This window comes from Lichenostomus cassidix, chromosome 2, assembly GCF_008360975.1.
Source record: "Lichenostomus cassidix isolate B80296 chromosome 2, HeHo_3.0, whole genome shotgun sequence".
Taxonomy (NCBI): domain Eukaryota; kingdom Metazoa; phylum Chordata; class Aves; order Passeriformes; family Meliphagidae; genus Lichenostomus; species Lichenostomus cassidix.
The window spans coordinates 35,168,820-35,189,337 of record NC_139482.1 but is presented as its reverse complement, the minus strand read 5'-3'; the positions used below and the strand labels follow the sequence as shown (position 1 = coordinate 35,189,337).

Sequence of the window (20,518 nt, the reverse complement as noted above, 5' to 3'; positions counted from 1 at the left end):
TTTTTCCCCCCAAAACAATTGATGGACAAACAGTAAAATCTGTGCTCACCTTAAGGTACTCCTTAAGTGTTGTAGGAATTGTCAAAGTAAAAATGCCAGAGTTACTTGAGAAACTGTACTGATGGATTGCTAGATGGCATTTATTTTTTGTGTTTCATGGACATTTGAGTGGAGTTGTCCCATCATGTGTACATTGTGCAATAGTGAGTTCAACTCATTTAATAAGGTGTTTCCATGTTTCCTGTGTGGAGAACCCTCTGTGTCAACACATTCATGTTGTGCAGCTTTTGCTGCTGACCCTGTGCTTCTATAAATGCAGAATTGTGTTGCTGTGCAAATGTACTTCTTGTTACAGGTGCAGGCAGTATCAGGAGCACTCTGATGTTTTTGTTCATTTATATACATGCTAGAAAATAGGATTTGCATCCACAGAAGTCACTGAGAGAAGCAGGCATTTTGGGCACAGAAGGGTTTTTTGGTTGCTGTTTCAATTTTACCCTAGATGTGGAACCAGCTGTGAATGCTACTCAGCAGCCTGTGTGTGTATTGAAATTGTGACTAGATACATCTAAATTGCAGAAACACTGTCTTAAACAAGATACTGCCTCAAACAGTGTTACAGCCTTATTATATTCTCTAAAATACTTCACATTGCAGAAATTCACATGTATATTTGTAATTACATATAAGTATATAACTCTAAATTACATATGCCCAGAATGTTGAGGGAAAAGCCTGCCTGTGGACGTATTTTTCTTTTTGTTTTTCCTATTACCTTGCCACTAAGGTCCCTATTTGTCAGGTGTTCTGTGTTGGTCAGTGACCCACCTGCCTCCCAAAGCCACTGGTGGTTTTGAAGGGTGCAGGAAGCATCCCACACCCCTCTGCCCTACAGCTAATGGATGTGTTGCAAGTGTCTGCCAGCAAGGTGCTGTGGTATGTTACATATGGAAATTCAGGAGCAGCTCAGTTCTAGAGGAACAAAGTCCAACCTTTATTGCCGAAGCATTTGTGAAACTTCTCTTTTGCTTCCAATAAATGTTTTTAATGGCTCAATACTGTTGCACTGACAGCAAAAATTACCTCTTGGAAGAAGTCTGAGAAGGAAAAAGGCAAATAATTCACAAATTTAGAGCTTGAATTTAGTCCCTCTGTCAGCTGTGTTACTGCAAACATAAAATGTTTGCAGCATGCTTTTACCGGGTCGCTCTTGCACTGTCCTGGATATTCAATTTCTCTCATTTTATTTTCTTTCTTTTCCACTAAGGTGCAAGTCCTGCCTTTGCCACTTCCACTTCCTCCCTTCAGTGCCATGGGACAGAAAAGCTTTGGCTGTGGCAGAGGTGGGGACTGTGGTAGCCAGTCTTGGCTGAGGGTGCACATTGCCTCCCTCGTGGGCTCTCCCCTCTATTTTTTGTAAGGAGCTGGGTTTGAATGCAGTGCCCATTTTCTGCAACAAACAGTAGGTTACACTTTCAAAGCAACTTGTTTTTTTTTTTACTTCCCATCCTCTTTGCCATCTGTCAGTAGATTTTGGTACGCAGTCTGTCAGGATTTGCCGATAAAGGTTTTATTAAGATTTATTTAATGGGATTTTCAATCTACCACTCTTTAATCCATGTTGGAAAAAAAAATTAAATAGTGACAATCCATAGCTGCCTTGTAACTAAATCACATTCACTTAGGCCAGGAAAGAATGATTTCTAAAGAACTTCTGTCTCACAAGAGCTTAGTAGTTGTCTTGTTTATTATCTTGCTGTGGTTAAAATTGCCGCAGTAGGGGGGAAAAAGAAAAGAAAAATTGTTAATGCAGTTGTTTGTGTGGCTTGCCCTAGATATTATTCTTATCATTTTTTTAATCTTTTTTTTTTTCCTAATGAGCAGAAGCAACTGTGAAAGGAAAAAAATGCTGAAAACAAACAATGCAACTACAAATAAAAAGAATTCTTTTCATGTGATGCAAGTCAAGGGAAAATCCTAGCTCAATGTGCTCTGGCTTCTTGACACTCAAGGTGTGATCAGAGATTACTTATCATCCACAGGAGAGTGGGAAGCAAGTTAATTAAAATTTTCCACCCTTTCACTGAATGAAATGTCTCCCAGTTTGAGACGCATTGTTTGAACACTTCTTTTTCAGGAGAGCTCTGGCATGTTTTTTTCTACTTCTGCTGGTGTTCAAATCCAGTATTTACCAGTTAGAAAGAGCATTGCACTTCCATTAGATGGAACAGTGTGTTTGAAATTTTATTTCTATTGTCTCTAATAATAGTAGATAAAATAATTACTGTATTAAATATAAAATGCATACAAGAGGACTCTTTTCCTCTGCACCCGTCCCCCAGTGTACTGTTTGTTTAGAAGCTTTTTTGCTTTAGAAAGCATTTAATATGACACCAATTAAAGGTCTGTATAACTGTGACTCCTGCTGGCACACAAATTCTAGTCGTGGCATAGGATTACAACTGATGATTCAGGAGGGGGAGGGAGAAGTCATTTCGTGTGGTCTTAAAGAAAGCTTCAATTATCTGTATTTGCAAGTCGGGAGTTGGAAGCCCATGTGGATTACACCTGTTTATTCTGGAGTGACTCCTTTCTCTTGTCTGTCATCTTCAAACTCAGCCCATTATTGGGAGTAGTCTATTCCCCAGGGACTTGGGGATGAGGTGCAGTGTCTGACTCCAGCAAAGCATGATGGAGCTGGGGAGAGCTTGTTTAAGGGCCTGAGGAGCTCAGAGGGGGGTGCATCTCTGCATCATGCACACATTTCCTGCCTCCAGACAGCCCCCCAGGCACACTGGGCTGTTGGGTACCAGCACATGGGAAAAGTAAGAGGTCACCTTTTTGTAACAACTGTATAGGACTCTTTTTGTTTGATTTTGGGGTTTTTTTTTTACATTTCCAGATTTAAAAAAAATCCCAAACATTTCTTTAGGCCCAATTGACTTAAATTTATTTTCTGATAACTTTACCCTTTTGAATGTGCTTACCTGCTTGTTTCCTTTCTGCACCACTGGGTTGAGAAATACACCATCATCTGCTGCAGATGATGCTTAATCCTGACAAGTCAGACAGGTCCAAAGCCACCCTGTCTTGCTGCTCAGAGCCTGCAGGGACAGGGGGCTGTGGCAGGAGTGATGGCGTGTCCCTGAAACAATTTGGCTTCTGCAGCAGCCAAATGAGCTCTGCGTGGTATTGATGTCCTTCCGCATTGCTGTAATCTCCCTGTGATTTCTGACATTTGTTGCACATCCTGATGCAAGAAGAAGGTTCTCCCTGCTAATCACCCACCTTAGGCAATGAATTCAAAATAGAAATCCTCTTTACAACACAAGATGTTGCTCCGGGCACAAACAAGGTCTGCTGTGCCAGTCTTTCCTGATCTGCTTCCACCCTCTAAATGAGTGAGCTCCTTCAGGTTTTTCCTCTGCAAACACTGTTTGATGGAGGGAATGTTTTAGGCAGGTCCTTTTATGTGGCACCTCATGAAGAGCTTGTGATGGTGGATGCTCTGACCTTATTCTTAATCATCATGTTGCATATTTTCATCTTTGTTTTTTGAAGGCATTGTTGACCAGTCTCATAAATCTCACTGTGTTTTTCATGTCTTCTTGAGACATTAGATCTTAAAGGCATCTAGATATGTCATAATTTTTTATTACTTTTCTACACTCTATTTTAAAAACTGTAAAGAGGGCAGAAATATCCATCTTCCAGAGGGAAATGGGAGTCAAGGGAGACTCTGAATCTACCTCAATCACAGCTGCAGGGTAGGTCCTGATTGCTCCACAGGACATGAGTTAAGGGCCACGTGGTATTGTCCCTGTCTTGCAGGGTGTCTCCTCTCTCAGAGTTACAAATTCCAATTTGTACAGGGTGATGATGTAAAGTAGCATTATCTCTCTAAGCCCCCACAAGCCTCTGTACAGAAGTAACATTAGTAGTGTTCTCTTGTGGGCACTTTGTGGGGTAGAGATTTTAAACATCCTCCTTTTAAGCAGGAGTGATACAGCTGCTTCAGCTATTTGCACTTGTAGTCATGATCAGGTTTTTAATAGGTATAGTCAGGCAGCCATTCAGTTATAAAGATATAAGTGACCTAAATTGCATTCGTTAGAAGAAAGGAACAGCTGAGATTGGAATTCACTAAAATACCTTGAAATAACTACAGCAGGATTTGGATTAGTTCTGATCAAATGACTATTTCTTTACTGCGGAATAAATGGATTTTTTGGAGCTGCAGAACTATTGTGCCTTCCCCAGTGTTGCGAATTAGCAGTTAAAACTCCTTACATGTGCGTGAAACCAGTGTAAGTGCCTCAGCTTTTTGGCAAATGTAATTGTTATTCCAATCAAATTTAGTTATATTTGTAGAGACTAGTAGTTACCATTTGTCTGCTTTGTGTTTATTAAAATTAAAAACTAGTAAATATGCTCTAGCATCTATTCATTAAATTACTGGCAGTCTTGGCAATTAGACACCTCACTGGAATAATCTTTGTTGAAACCACCAGTGGTTCTTTCTGTGAGGATTGCAGGGTCTGCCATTTAGTTGAAAGAGAATGAGCAAGGCTCTGCTGGGTACTTGTGCAGCAGGAGCCAGACTCCTGCACTGAAAGGCAAAGCTTGTTGCCTCGCCCACAGATTTCCTGATTCAAAATAAGAAGGCAGCGACGCGTATTTGTGGCGATAAAAGGAACAGACTTGTATTTTTTGTTGCTGTTGTTGGCTATTTTCCCTTTGATCCATCATGGTAGAGTAACCTGACTGATTTCAATGCAGATATTCTGGATTTGCTGAAGCCTAAACAAGTGCAGAATCCGAGCAAAGCGATGCTGTCATTTTTTAACTACTTGAACATAATTTTTCCTGGGAGGAGATAATTGATAACATACACTGAATTTATTCTGTTCAGATCGGGAATCATCTAAAGCTAGATGGATGAGTCAGGCAGTGTAAAAACAAGATCACAGATGTTTACCATTTTAAACAAAGTCCTCTAACAATTTGGGATGTATGGGCGGTCGGTCATTTGCCTCATGTTTTTGAGCATTTTCCTTCCTGCCTAGCTGAACATACAACATGACCCACTTCAGTGCAAAAACCCTTTCTCCCTCAGAAAACCCCCACATGTATTTTTTATTGGGTTTTTTTTGGTGTCAAGCTGAACGTCGCACTCCAAGTGATGATGCCAACTGTTGCTTTTCCTTCCCCAGGGAGTTGAAGTGCAGACAGATTACGTTCCGCTGCTGAATTCCCTCGCCATGTACGGCTGGCAGCTGACGTGTGTGCTTCCTACTCCCATTGTGAAGACAAACAGGTAGGGAGGGGATGGGCGCTGCCTTTCGGCCAGGGAAGTTGCTGCACAAGCACCACAGTCTGCACAAGCAATTCCCTGTGCAGTCAGTGTGGATTTCCTTGCAAAGCCTGCTGCAGCTGTTCTTGGGGTTTTCCGAGCATCACAAGCCACATGTGGCAGGAAGCACATGTCTGGTGGGCAGAAAGACTGCAAGGTGGCAGTGTGGTTTCTGCATGAATTTTCTGGGTGTTGTTTCTGCCTCTCTGTAAACTCCAGGATTGTAAAATTCCTGGTCTGGATCTTCCAGTAACATCCTTTAGAGCAAAGATAAAATGTGTGATAATGTTTGGAGTGAGATGTTGTCTAACTGAAGAAAAGTAATTTTATTTTTAATACATGTCTGTCTAATGCTGCTGATACAGTCTATCTGAGCAGAACCATGTGAGATTAGTATGTCACTGCTCTAGTAGCCTTGTGTGCAGATATAATAATTCTGTGGTCTGCTTGGCTATTATTAATATTCAGAGTTTTTAAATATAAATGCAAATCACATAAAAATACTCTTCATAACTGGTAAAAAACAATCATCCCACTTGTTAATCTTGAAGGTGGTGCTTTCTGAATTTTCACTGGTCAGGAATATATTTATATGCATATATACACACCAATACAATCAGTCATGATTTTTTATTTTAAAAGAGTAAAAATATGCCCAGCTCTTTATGTGGTTTGGATGAAGACTACTCCTACACATAAAAACCTAAAGAGCAAAGGCCATCTGTGTTGAGGGAAGAACGGTTTTAAGTTTTTAATTTATGTTTAAATATAAGTATGAATAGAAAATCACAGTTATGATTTGTAATCCCTGACTCTTAAAGATGGATATATAGATATATAATTCTCTTTCTCTTCCAGGTTTCTGTATCCCATTATTACCTTGAGTAGCAGAGATCAGGTTGACAGTGCAGAGAGGCACCCAGCTGGTGGCTGTTCCTCATGCCATGCTGGAGACCTACATGGATCACCCAGCCCCGTTCCAGATCAGTGCCCTGGGAGGGAGGGAGGGAGGGAGGGAGGAACACTCTGCTGTTGCTGAGACACACAGGCACTGGGGCTCTTGGATTTCTTCCTTTTTGTTCCAAACAATTTATTCTGTGTTTATACACTAATGCTGAAACATTCAGCAAAACTGTGTCACAGGCTGACAGGCTCTATCAGTCTGAACATTGCCCTCTCCCTGCCCCCCCAAAATACCAGGCTGCTCAGAGACACCAGGGACAGGCAATGTGAGGATCATTCTTCATTTTATTCTTCTTTGACCTGCAGAAATAAATGACTGAGATGGATTTTCGCTTTGAATGATGGTGGATGTGAATTTAATTCATTCTCAGGAGTGTGCATTTGTTTCTTTTCAGGGAGGGGAATTTATCTACAAAGCAAATTGTATTTCTTCAGAGACCTTCTTTGCCCCAGAAAGCAAAGAAGAAAGAATCTAAGGTAAATAAGCTTGAGTTTCTGGTTTCTTTGGGTTTTGCTGGTGGTATTTTTCTATTGAAATTGATTTCCCATAGAAGTAAAAATGGCCTATTCAATGTTTCTGCGATACAGTAGCGAGATACAAGGAATGGAACTGTTCAAATGAAAGAAACAAAAAATGCTAAAATGATGTCAAAGCTCTGTTGAACTCACAGCAACAGAAGAGACATAGATTTTTCTTCACATAAACCAGCCATAAACTTCCATTTAGACCTAAAATTCTTTGTTCATGGTTAGTGCCTGCAAGGTAGAAAAAACACTATTTTCTCTCACCCATTTCCTGTCTTTTCTGTTTAAATTGCTCTCTTGTTCTCGCTCTCTCTCTCTGTTGTGGTAGAACCTGGCACAATGTAGACCTGATCTTGGCTGGCCTGTTTCTGTTGTGTGAGTGTTAATGAATTCTGCTGAAATTCAATAAAAAAAAGTCTCTAGAGTCCAGTGAAATCATCCAAGGACATATCTGACAGCTAATGCTGTATGGATGTGGATGCATGTATGTATTCCCATTTCTGTTTTTAAACACACAGTTGTGGGAACCCCTGCCCAAACCTGTCACACTGTACAGATGGAGAGAGAAATGCAAAGACTGGAAAATGAGGAAGTGATGACCTTCCTACAATAGTCAAATTTGCCTTGCCCTTTCAGTATGGAAGGGATCAGAAAGCCAGATGAAGTGTGGAAAAGATGTCTGAATCCACGCAATGATGACTTTGCTGACTAATGCAGCCTTGTTTTTGTTCTGTGTCTGTGGGCTTTGGTGAGTGCTGCCAGCCCAGTGTCACCTTCACCTGTTGGTGCTTGAGGCCATGCAGAGCTGAGCTGCAGTGAGAGATCGGAAATGCTGAGGAGAGCTGAGCACCAGGAGCATTTTACCCAACAGTTTAGATAATTGCAGATAGCTTTCATCTACGAAACCCTCACTGTTTTGGAGCCTGGTTTTGTGAAAGTCGTGTTTTTGATACAGTGCAGACCAGGAGAGTGTTTGAACTGACTGAACTTGGAGAGAACTGCTGAGAGTGTGACTGTGATTTAGGATTTATTTTCTCTCATTAGCAAAGCTGGAGCCCAGAATATTGTGTGAACACATTACAAAGCCCATCTTCCTTGTTTTTTCTCTTTGTTTTCAGGTGATTAAAGGGATTTTGGGATGAATGTTAGAGTGCCTGTATTTGGTCATTCTTTTCCTACCACTGTGTGTGGTTTTAGTGGAAGGAATGGGAACCCATATGTGGTTGTTCATCTTCAAATAGAGAAACTAGTATGATGCTGATTTTTTGTATTATAATAACACATACATACCATCCAGATGATTTAAAACTTTGTTTAAGATTTTTTCATTTCGGGTTTTAAAAGCTTATTTAACAACGTCTGGTTGACAAAACAAAGGACTTACTCGTTGGCAGTGTTAAATATACAGGCATATTTGAGGGCAGGAATCACTAAAGCACATTTTCATACCAAAGGTCAAGGAAGGATGACATACCTTGATTATAGTTCTGTAAAGAGATGTAAGACTGGTTCAACATCTGTAAGTGGTTGTTGTGTCACATCAAAGATGCCAACCCAGGCGTTTGATTAAGTTGCTGAATATTCTGCACATACAACATCACAGGCACTTAGGGTTTTTTTTTTTAACTTAAGATATGGCATGTCTAAAATGTTTACAGATAACCCCTCAGAGGAGGAAAATAGGATGATAAAATTAAAAGGATACTGCATTGTTGGAAAATGTTCCACCCTGTCTTTGCACACCAATGAACTGGTGTTCAGAGTAGTCAGAGGAACAGAAAAGGAAACATGCAAGGAGTGGTACAACTCTCTTCAGTGAGAAGTATTCCTGTTAGTGCAATATTCATTCAGGGATGAAGTAATTGTGTTCATTCACTTTATACAAAACTGATGCTTATTTCAGCAGAAACTGGCTGAATGCATTTTTGTGAAATATGGTATAAGCACCTGACTGAGTACACGTACACACACACAGTTGGATCTTTATCACATTTAGGGCCCTGATCTTACCTTCTGTCAAAGAGAGCTTTGAGTTAAGCAGTGGAGTAGTAGGTGCCCAGCACTTCTGCAAATCAAAGAGAAAAAATTTAGGTGTCTGAATTTTAAACAGTTGAGCACTAGAACTGAGATGTTATCGTTCCTCTTTCTCTCAATTGCAGTGCTATTGAAGTGAAAGACAACTTCCTCTAAGTAAAACCGAGAAGAGTTCTGTGAAAGCCAGTTTCTTTCTTTTTTTCCCCCTTCTCCTTTTACATTAAGTTCTGGCTACCAGGAGGAAAGAACTTCGTTCCAGCTTTGTAATCTAATAAGTTTTGAATGGCTTTTTGATTAAGGAACAAATAGCTAGATCAAAAATTTATGACTACAAGATCTTTTGGCCAACTTCAGCACAGACCCAGTTTCACTGGAGAAAATGGCTTTTGGAACACGACTGGGTTTGCTGAATGTCCTGATGAGATTATTTATGCCATCCAAACATTGCCTCCTAACCTATTCCTGAGCTTCAATTAGCAACTGACACTGCTGAAAGAATGGTTGTGCACACTCAGAGGTACTTAGAAAACTTGTGTAGGACAGCTCAGCAGTGGCTTGGAACCATGGAGCAATTCCAGAAGAGGCCTTGAAGTTGGTAAGGGGACTGGAGGACCTCTCCTATGAAGACAGGCTGAGAAAGTTGGTGCTTTTCAGCCTGGAGAAGGGAAGATTGCATGGAGACCTCAGCAGCCTTCCAGTATCTGAAGTGGCCTACAGGGAAGTCAGAAAGGGACTCTTCACCAGGAAGTATAGTGATAAGGCATGGGGTAATGGCTTCAAACTGAAGGAAGGCAGGTTTAGATTAGATGGTAGGAAGAATTCTTTTTACTGTGAGGGTGGTGAGACTGGTACAGGTTGCCTAGAAAAGTTGTGGGTGCCCCACACCTGGCAGTAAAGGCCTGGTTGGATGGGACTTTGACTAACCTGGTCTTCTGGGAGGTGTCTCTGCCCATGGAATGGTGGTTAGAACTAGATGGCCTTTAAGGTCCTTCCAGTCCAAACCATTCTATGATTCTATGACTGTGGTCTGGCTTTCCTTGGGAATGTTGATTTATTTTTTGACAAATGAAGCAGTTATAATAGTGGCATATTTGTCAGCATTTATATACATGATACCTGTCAAGTCTGTATTTCAAGGTACTGCTAGTTCCCTTTTTGTTTTTTAATAGTAGTTAAAACAGTTCTGAAATGGTGGCTGTAGCAAGTCCTGTGGGAGTGCTGCAAGAAGCAGCCTCATGCTTTCTCATCAAACAACATTCAATGCAGATGGTTCAGAATATTTTACTGTTTGGGTATGGTCGTGGGTGTGGTGTTAGTTCTGCTGTTAACCTGGTGAAAAACACTGGAATAATGCCACAGGATTGCTTCCTCTGTCTGCACTTATGCAGCTTTGCATAACCTCCCTTTCTCCACGGTGTAGAGAGGAACCCACCATGTAAGTGTGATGCTTTCTGCAGAAACTTCTTTTAATCTCAGGTCTTTCTGGTCAAAGTCTAGTCTTTTGATTAAAACTACATAATCAAACCATTTCTACTCAGGAAAGTAAATGTCTATGTGAGATTGCCTCTAATGGTCTTTAACATTTGGATCCCTTCTTTGTAGTTTCACTGGAGGTTCTCCAAAGAAGACACGCACAACAGAAAAACGAAGAATTCCACAAAGGCTAAATTAAGTACTAGGGAGAAGCAAAGGGCAGAGGAAAAGCAGGAATTTGAAGTCACAGAGAACACGAGAAACTTGGAAGCACAGATCTCAAGAGCATCCAAGCCTGATCCAGGACAGCAGCTGGATGATGTCATAGACTTGGGAGACGAGGTAGCTGGGACTGAGGACAGAGGTCCCCAGCACGATGGGGCGTCAGCAGAAACGTGTCCTGCCGGCTGTGACACTGATGACAGTGCCGGGCAGGTCTGCCCCAGCCAGAGCACACCCAGCTGCCCCGCGGGGGAGGCTGCAGAGGGAGGGGGCTGCTCGCCAGGGCCAGACGGCTGCGGCGACGGGGCAGGGCTGGATGCAGACTGCTCCTGTGAATAACCTACTTTGCAGGAACCCTGTGAGGGGCTGATGCTTTGCCAAGACAAAAGAACAGGTTCTGATAATCCCCATCGCTAACTCCATTCCTCAACTCAGCACTTCTTTTGCATTTCTTTGGCTTATTTTACTCCTTAGCACTCTGGTATCTTGATGTTTTAAGTACTTACAGGGCCCAGACTTTTCAACCCACAGAAATTGAAAAATTCCTTCCACTTTACGTGGTAGGAAATGCTCCCCTTGAGCTACACTTTAAATTAAAAAGTAGGGATGGACAGAAATCATACTTTTTTCCATGACCAACCTCAGCAAACCAGCTTTGGGTCAGGGCAAGTGTTCCATTCGGTCAGATTTTACTATGTAGTACTTTCTTGTTCACATAGCTTTTCTGGAGAAGTTATTGTGCCAGATGTTATTTTGTCACTAGGCTTGTAGTGTCATAAAAATGGTATTTAGACTTAAAGGGATTGAAACTGAAGTTGGAATGCTTAAGATAAGATGGCTGTTATCCATATCTTTCTCCAGGAACATACTCACTGATGATTACTCTCTTCTGAATTTTATTAACCCTTACAGATCTTTAAGCAATAAGCAAATCGTGTACCTGTTTCAGGCACAGTGGGTAAACAAACCCCATGGTGACTTTGTGAGGTGCATGATTCCAATACAAAATGCAATTTCCTATTCGGTCTTTGCCAGTCAACAGTTCATCAGTAGCTGTGAGGGCTTCAGAAGACAGGAAAAACAGGAAACAAAAAAGCAGTAAAAAGCACTTCTATCAGTGGCTATCCTCACTAAAATTGGAATTAGATGTTACCTCCTGACATTTTCCAGGTGGCTTTGCTCCACTTCCTCATTGTTATGACATACCGTGTGGTAAAGAACTGAAATTGTACACAGGGGTCAGTGGCCAACAAATGTCACTAAATGACCTTACAAAACAAAAATTCCTTAACAGACCATTTTTTTTTAATACAAGTAACCATATTTTGGGTCAGATACCTAATGGCATTCTGTAAAATTACTAACATTTTTATGTTTGAAGCTACATAAAAATATTTACAAGTGAATGTACATGTAATATAGTTTTTGTGCCAATGTTCTCCAAGTACTTTGGTATTTTTATAAATGTAGGAAGGAGTGGTTTCTCTCTTCTTAACCACTTTCACCCTTATTTAGGAGTGGTCAAGTAATCTGGTAACAAGGTGAGAAATACATTGTGAATTCTCCTGCTTTTCTTGTTTTAAAGCAAGAGCTAGAGCTCTGTAAGTGATTTGCTGTTTTTTCCCTTGATTGATTTGTGCTTGGTAATTTTCCATAGTCTTCAAATCAAAATGCTGTACAAAGGACTATGTTCTGTATCAGATGTGCACCTAGAGTGGTTCAAAAGCATCTTTCATGCCTAAAAATTACTCAGTTGGCAGAACATTGCAGATAAGGGAAAAATGACATCACTTAAATATTCATTTAATTGAGACGAAGGCACTCAAGTTTAAACCATACGGATTGCACACACACAAAGCACGGTGGTATTTTTGTCATTGATTAAAGAGTTTTTTATTTTGAATTCAGTGGTTTAACCCACAGGACTGTAAGTAACTTCAATTTCTCATGGTATTTTTCAATTATTTCATTCAGTATTTTGAGATTATACTGGGGTTCCAATAGCCTCAAAAATAGGTTGCTGCAGTTGTTCTACTTTAATACAAGGTCTCTGCTTTGTACAGTTTTAAGTTCCTGTTTGCAGGTTTTATCAGCATAAGATCCTTTTACTGATGGTTTCTATCTTAAGGACTAGCTTTGTATTAATCTTGTTTAAAAATTCACTATATTTAGTGAACGTTTTGCTAGTAGAAAGTGTTGCAGTAGAAAGATCTCTCCAAATACTTTTTAATAGAAAACGTTTATTGGATTGCAATTTGACCTTGTTTTACTGAATCCCAACTGCTTATAAAACTAAAGAGAAATAAAGGTCATGAGGAGATTCCTTATTTCTGGTGTTTGCACAACTGCCAATAATTTGTGCCCCAAAGGAGGAACTCAGGATCTCTAAGTGGTGATGAGGGGAAGCTCCTCACTACTAAATTAGCTGTAGTTACTGGTGCTAGAGAACTGGCTGCTTGGGTTTTTTTCCCAACAGAGCAAGGAAGGGACTGTGGGGAAGTTGCACTTGTTTAAGTGAAAGCTTGATTTAAGACTTTGTTCCTGTAAATACTGGCTTAGGGTTGGGAAGAGTCAAAGAGAACTTGCATGTTTTTTCAGTTTCAAAAGGGCAAATGGTCTTGGTTTTATAATCTCATAATCAGTTCCAACTTGTGACTTTGAATTACTCTGAGCTGGTTCAGCTGTCTGGAACTGTGCTCATGCTTTTGCCATGCCCCCATCCCAAGGAGAGTGAGAGAGCCTAAATCATCTCTCAGACAGATGATCCAGATGTGATGGGGAAGGCAGGTGTGTGGGGCAGCAGCAACGCTCCACAGCTGTTCTCTGCAGTTTATCTCAGCTGCCTTTGCCATTTTGGGCCTGAAAAAGCAGGACCACCAGAGCCAGGGGAAGTGAAAGACAGCAGTCAGCAAGTGGTCATCTGAACCAGCCACCAGTTGTTACACAGGGTAAGTTCAAAGGAGAGAATCCAGCTCAGGCACTGGAATGGGCTGCCCCAGGAGGTGGTGGTGAGGCAAATGGTGGTGCAGTCACCATCCCTGGAGGTGTTTAAGAAAAGACTGGATGAGCCAAATGAACAATGTCAAAGACGAGTTGGAAAAGGGTTTTTATATTGCAACAAACAGCGGGGAGCAGGGGCAGAGGAGTACAACTATGATGGGTAGGGTGTCCAAACTCTTGAAGCATCATAATGAAAATCGGTATGTTAAGAGGGGTTAAATGCACAGATTATTGGACTGGTACTTCAGCTTGCATTATGTCTTTGATTATTGGATCTGTGCACTTGAAAACTGTATAAATGAAATAGCCCAAAGTAGCTTTAATATATATGTGAAAATGAAGCTAAGTACAAAACAATATACCCATTTCTCCCTAATCTGGCTCCTTTGGCAGCCTTGGTTTCTGAGGTGAGGAGAGGAAGGGCTCTGCATTTGGATACCTTGCTTTTCTTTGTAGTTGCTGTGACTCTACATTTGCCTCAGGGAGCCAATTATAGGGCAGAAATGAAGCATGATCAGCCTTTCATGCAGCAGTTTCATCCTCCCAGAACTGAAGAGTAGAAGAAGAGCAGATACTAATTTCTTGCTGATAAATGTTTCTCAAAAGTATGAGGAATGCTGGTGAACAATACCAACACGCCTGTGAATTATAGTTGAAGACACAATTCATAAGTCTCTGAGGCTGTTAGTGGAGATGTGCTTTTGGCTTTAGAAGGCCTTGCCAAAGCCTCCAGCCTCAGGAAGGTGCCTGTGGTGCTGGATGTGGCAGCTGACTCTAATCAGTACCTTGCCTATACACTGAAGGGGAAAAAAGGCTTTTCAATTTAAGTGCTTTCTGTTACTCACTCTTAAAAGCACCCTGCTAACTAAAATGATGTAATGATAACTGAATAGCCACTCTTTTTACAGCTAATTGATGCAAATACTATAGGAATATTTGATACTCATTGTACCAGATGTCACAAGAAGAAGAGAAAGTCTAATAAGGCTGCAACACCAGGTAACTCAAACCATCTTCCTAAGTTTAAATATAAATGTATAGATTGGCACATCTCTTACTCATCTTTTGTTGCAAAAAAAAAAAAAGGTATCAGTCTACTTTTTCTCCTTCAGTCGCTCCTTAGCTGATGGCACAAGTGTGAGAGGAATAAACATTTTCTATGATGACAAGATTCATCAATGTGATGAGAATATTTTTTCAACTCAGTAGCAGCTGAACAGCAGGGGCTGCTCTGTGTTCCCTCCAATGCAGGCCAATATCACATTTATTTAATTATTTGTAGACCATATGTTTAAATGGGTTAATGTTTCTGGGGTGTTATTTTTGTCTTCAATTATGGCAGAGTCAGATCCAATACCAGACTTTAAGGTGAAACTGATGTTTCACTAAAAGAACACAAAACTCTTCAGAAAGAGGCTTCCAAAAGATTCTAAAGTGTCAACAGGAAAAGGCTCTGGAGGAAGGGGATGTCAACAACTTTCCTGATTTCTTGGCTTAGAAATGGTATTTATTACAAGGTAAGAAAGGACTTCTTGCTCCCAGTAACAGAGTTTACCACTATTGAGGGGGTAAAGTAAGAAATATTCTCCTCCGTGGTTCAGTGCAGTGTGTGTGTTTCATCCTGCTCTTCAAGTGGGTGAGCCCACACAATCAGAGAGATGTGTCCTTGCCCCACAGCACTCAGGCTGAGTGTAACAGGGGATGACAGAAGGAGGTTAGAGGGAAAAGAGGATGATTACAGGAGCGAAGGGTTTTTGAAGGGTTTCAAAATGCCTTTTGTGAAATGGACATTTTGGTGCAGGTCTGAGGAGGGGTTTGTGAAAGAGATGTAATTTTGGCTGTAGAAAGCCTCTGCATTAAGGGAAGAAAAGGATGTACCAGTTTATAATTCATGAAATTATTTAGAAGTCATAAGAAAAACAACATTTAAAGGCTTCTCAGAATCTTTTTATCATGACACTGTTAAAATACACAGGAGCCTAGTGTGTGGCTATTTTAGGGCACCAGTACTTCCTGAAAGCAATGTATTGCATGTTCCTAGGAAAACCCTGCTTCTTTCAAGCATCAAGCTCTGACATGTCAACTGCAATCTCTGTGAACACAAAACCCCCTTGGTGTTATTTTTTGTGACAAGCACGCTGTCCTATTTACATTCTACAGTGAACAAACAAGGAAGCATTCCTCGGAATAGGGGTAATCAGAAGGAATCTCGCTCTCATTTGAGGGGGAGGAATTGGATGAGACATCCCCTCTGGGCCTGCAGTGACTGTGCAGGGGGCCAGCGACAGCAGCTGGCAGTGGCACTGCACAGAACAGAAGCCCAGACCTAAGTGGATGAGGCTGCAGCAGGGAGGCACTGATGGCAAGGAACTTGCTGCACTACCTAGTTGACTATGTCTGACATATGCAACTCAAGGAAAAGGGCCACTAACAAAGAGAAGGCCTTGTATGTTTAACATTTTTACTAATTCAATATTGATTTAGTATTTTTGGTAATGTTCCTTATTGAGGTCTCCAAATGTACAATAGGAATATCTACACCTTAAGGACTTGAACTGTCTTTGTAGATGATTAAGAAACTCACAGATTTGTGTTGGTTTCATAATTTCTATGATGAGTTTTTCTGCAAGTTGGACAAAGAAGCTTCATTCAGGAAGCACTCACGTGTTGTCCATTATACCTAGAGGGACACTCATGCTTTACAAGACCAACCTTTTCAGAGACTTTTCTCCAGGGAGTATGTCCTGAATCCCCTAAAGCTCTGTTAATGCAGCAGAACTGCAGAGATTTCCCATGTTGGATGGACAGCCTCAGCACTGTCATGGGATACAGGTTCAGGTGAGAAATTCCTGAGACTGCTACACTCAACAGTTCTAACTCAGGGCTGAACAGGATTACAAAAAAAGTCTTTGTCAACACAACTGACTTAAATGAACCACATAGAATGTGAGGTTTTTTCTTCTGACAAGAAATGTCAAGAGAAGGAACTCACAACACAGCAGCTGTTCTATAAAAATAGTAAATGTATTATATAGAACTGGGGAGGGAAGTGTGTTGACTCGTTTGGAGCAGATTCAGAAGTTGTGGCTGAATTACCCTTATAAACAGACATGGCATTGCTGCACAACTAATTCTCTACAAGTGCTGAATCAGGCACTGAAAGTCTTTTAAAAGCTGACTAACAAAGCAAATGTATAAAGTGAAAATACACTACTACCTGTAAGAAAAAGCAAACCATCAAGAAACCAGAACAATTAATATCTTTAATATAAAATCACTTTGCTTTCCCCCAAAGCAGTAGCACTGTATTACAGGGGTATTACAGTTAAATTAAAGGAATACTTTCTTGATTGAGGACATCTTCAACTGTGAAGTAAAATCTTCAAAATAATTCATAGTCCATTTCTGTACATTTTAGCTTATCAAAATGCACTGGAAAAATAATAAATTTTCTCTTCAGCAGGTTTCAACTACCACCATTTCTCAAAGAAAACACAGTTTCTAGGAACACCAATGTTAGTGAGTAGTTTGGATATAGATTCTATCATAGGAGGGGGACCACAGATGTACCATGAAGTATCTTTAGATACATGTTTTTCTAGATCCTTTGCAGATATTCTTCCCTCTGACAAAAAAAAAGTAGGAAACGAGAACAGTAATATTAGTCACAAAGTAGCTTCAAAAATAATGTCTGGTTAAAAGTATTTCAGGCACTCATTTCTTAAAAATGTCTGGCCTTTTTGAGGATAATAGGTATTGAGATTTGAGGCTTCCAAAAGCATTTGTTGTTCTGGGGATTTAGATCAGTGCTTCCACTTGGAATGCAGAGGGTGTTAGTCACTGAAGAGGAACATGGCTTACAGACAAGTAAAAATCCCACAGTCACATGAAAAAAATGGGTATCTCTAACACAAATACAGCAGAAATGGAAACATGCTGAAGTATCTCTTACAAGCAGTCAGCTTATCCTTCATCAATCCCACCTTAAGCAAAGTAAATAGCATTTGCTTAATAGTTTCTGGAATAAAGTCTGCAGTGGGAAATACCAGTGTAAAGTTTAAAATTAACCGATGAAAACAAAAACTGCAAAGAGAACACTTTTCTGCAGAGTGAAATAACTACAGAAAAATTGTTTAACTCCCTTCTCATTTTGAAGTTTTGAATGTAAAAATACTAGGTTATTATGCACAACTTCATCCTGTAGGATGTAATCAAACTTGGACTTTAGATAGCACGTCTGTACAATGCCATGACATTTACCTGTAACATGTGGCTGCAGTTCTTTACAGATCTCTGAGCGCTGCTGGGTAACGTGGAAACAGCATGTGATCTTTCCAGGAAACGCCTTCATCAAACCAAGAATATTTTTCTGTAATGTTAAACACACTTGCTTACAGCACAGGCCATTAAATCAAAGCAGATGTATGCACAGTCCCGGAACATCAGTGATTATTACTGAAACCAAGACTTTGCATTTCAGCACTCAGAACCTGACAGGTGTGATTCCACAGGCCTGACCTGCACACAGATACAGAATTTCCACACCTGGAATGTGCATACCCTGCCAGCTATGTTAGTGCTTTTCTCCTTTTCTGACATAGATTGCAATCTGTAAGATTTGGACCTAAGATCCAGTTAAGTAATTTCCCAATTTCTTCCCCTTATGAATTCTTACTATTTCCTCCTTCCACGTCCATAGGGGTTTTCCATTTCAAAAAAAGCCCTGCAGTATGTATTTACCATTTGTTAGGAACTTTTTGTGTCTTGTCTGGTTCATCTGATAAGGTTACTAGACCTTTTACTGTCTCATGTTCTTGAAGTAAAACCAACGACCACGTAATGCTAATGCTATTTTTACCAGAGCAGAAAGTATAAACTCATTTTCAGTTCCCTAGATCACAGCTGTGATAAGTTACCACCAAACCCCCAGCAGCTTCAGTTCAAATCATAGCAAAAAAAGAATGTGTTAGTCAGATGCTGTAGTTAGTTCTGAAATTAAGATTTAGCTACTGTCTAGATTCTGCACTATATAGGATTTTTACTCCTGGAACAGACAGTGGAAATTCTTTAAAATATTCTGAAATAAAAATAATTTCTAGGTAAATTAGCTCATTTTGCTAAGTGTTTGCTTGCTAACTAGTTACTACACTGAGAGTCTGCCCTGGGTGGCTTAACAAAAAACCCCAGAAAGATTCTACTTTGTAGAAAATCTGTTCCTGAATCTTTAAGAAGACAAGGATGAAGAGCAGCACATATTGACACTGCTGTACACTGCTCCACCAGCACCTCTACTATTGACTTGCTGTCTTTTGTAACCCTCATGCTGTTCCTTCTGTCATTTGCACTAAGGAGATTTCTAGAAGCAGTGCCTCAGCCTGTGACATGAGAGCACATCCACAGTGAGGATCAGACCCCACACCTGCATCTCCCTTGGCCCTTGTCAGCCCATACAGCTGCTCCTTCAGGGCCCAGGTCCTCCAAACCATCAGTGATAACCCAGCAGGTCCTCCTGGAGGTATGGACAGATGTTTCTCACAACACAAAGGCTCCTAGAGATCCTATTTCCTCAATCCTCTGCACAGAAATGAAGAATTTTGACAGACATGTTCTGGATCTGAGGCACATGAAGAATGAAGGGAGGGATATATTTTAAGCACTGTGCATGACACTGTGTTCTCTTCTGTCCCAGAAGCTTTAGAGCAAAAGCTCTGCTGTCATAAAACCACTTATGTGAAATATGGGAGTGTCAGCACCAGCACTGGAAAAACCTGTGCATGCTTAGAACAGACTGGAGATCAGTAGCTGGCCAAAAGGAAGAGCAGATTATTCTGCTTCTAGCAACAAACAAATGACTTGTCAAAGAAAGCAAGTATCTCCATGTATAGAAACAGAGTAGAAGTACAGAAATAAAACTAGTGATGGGTCCTATACTAAGTTTCTGGAATCACAACAGCTCTTCACCTTTATCTTAGAATCAAAAGCTTTCAATACTTAAAAAACCATAAATCATTTTAGTTGCTTCTTTACAGAAGCTGTGCTAATTTGACCCTAAAATGTTGTCAATGGCCCTGAATGGCTGAGTGTGACAACTGATCTTTAACTGCTGAGTAAATGTTGATGAAGTACTGCACAAGCAATTTTAAAAGCAGCTACAAATCCTTCATTCATACATTGGTACTCATTAGTAACTAATGCATTATCAATAAAGCTCCCCTGTTATTTTAGAAAGTATTTCCTTTGGATATAATTACTCTTTTCTAGTCTTCAAATTCAATGCAATCTCTACTGAGACTATAGGGTTACAGTGTTATAGCACTATGCATACTATTAGTGTGTATATACAGATATATTATAATGATATATATAATCTCTAGTATACGATGATGCTCTTGCAAGTTCATAGTAAAATGCAGGGATATAGTAACAGCATTAATTTGTACACTGGCACAAGTAGTTAAAAAAAACACAGGATTTGAGGCAGGAAGTGACTTTTGTCTCTGTTCATACAATGTCTTACACAGAAGGACTCTCTGGAATTTGGTAACAGATTGATACACACACTAGTAGCTGAGACCTGTTTTTCTAAAAAAAAAGTTGTTTACCTTAAATAAGAGTTCGCTGGTATTTTTTGCACTGTAGTAGAGCTTCACTGTTCCCAATTTGTGTCTATTTCCTTTACTCTCTTGGTATCCATGAAGATCTGCTATATGCAGCAGTATAGAAAACAATGGGTTAATTCCAACACCCCCTGCTATCAGCACTAGCTTTACTGGGGAGTCACCAGGCTGAGGATCAAAGAAGAAATCACCTCCCACTCGCAGAGCCACTTCTGAGTCAAGAGTACACTAGGATGGAAAAGAAGATATTTAATTTCAGAACTAAATGCAAAAGTTGAAAATTTATTATTTTTTGCATCCTGGTCACAAGACTTGCTGGGCTGTGATTTTT

The 20,518-nt window shown here is 40.3% G+C and overlaps 2 protein-coding genes across 10 annotated transcripts in view; one reads left to right on the top strand and one right to left on the bottom strand.

Annotated features, from left to right (window-relative positions):
• RFTN1 (raftlin, lipid raft linker 1) overlaps positions 1-12,897 on the top strand; it is a 94,154-nt gene extending 81,257 nt beyond the window's left edge. For both annotated transcript variants that reach the window (XM_085051043.1, XM_085051042.1), the window contains exons 8-10: positions 5,214-5,317; positions 6,712-6,793; positions 10,478-12,897. In XM_085051043.1, the coding sequence (XP_084907169.1) occupies positions 5,214-5,317; positions 6,712-6,793; positions 10,478-10,909 (618 nt within the window). In that variant the 3' untranslated portion in view covers positions 10,910-12,897. The remainder of the gene's footprint in view (positions 1-5,213; positions 5,318-6,711; positions 6,794-10,477) is intronic.
• Positions 5,955-20,518, bottom strand: part of OXNAD1 (oxidoreductase NAD binding domain containing 1) — a 28,041-nt gene continuing 13,477 nt past the window's right edge. For 2 of the 8 annotated variants that reach the window (XM_085051044.1, XM_085051046.1), the window contains exons 6-8: positions 20,173-20,415; positions 17,831-17,939; positions 16,820-17,195 (exon numbers count right to left, since the gene is read on the bottom strand). In XM_085051044.1, the coding sequence (XP_084907170.1) occupies positions 17,041-17,195; positions 17,831-17,939; positions 20,173-20,415 (507 nt within the window). In that variant the 3' untranslated portion in view covers positions 16,820-17,040. Of the gene's footprint in view, positions 8,425-8,851; positions 8,907-16,819; positions 17,196-17,830; positions 17,940-20,172; positions 20,416-20,518 lie in introns of those variants that run through there. The other 6 variants (XR_014849797.1, XR_014849796.1, XM_085051049.1 and 3 more) reach the window with 6 other exon arrangements.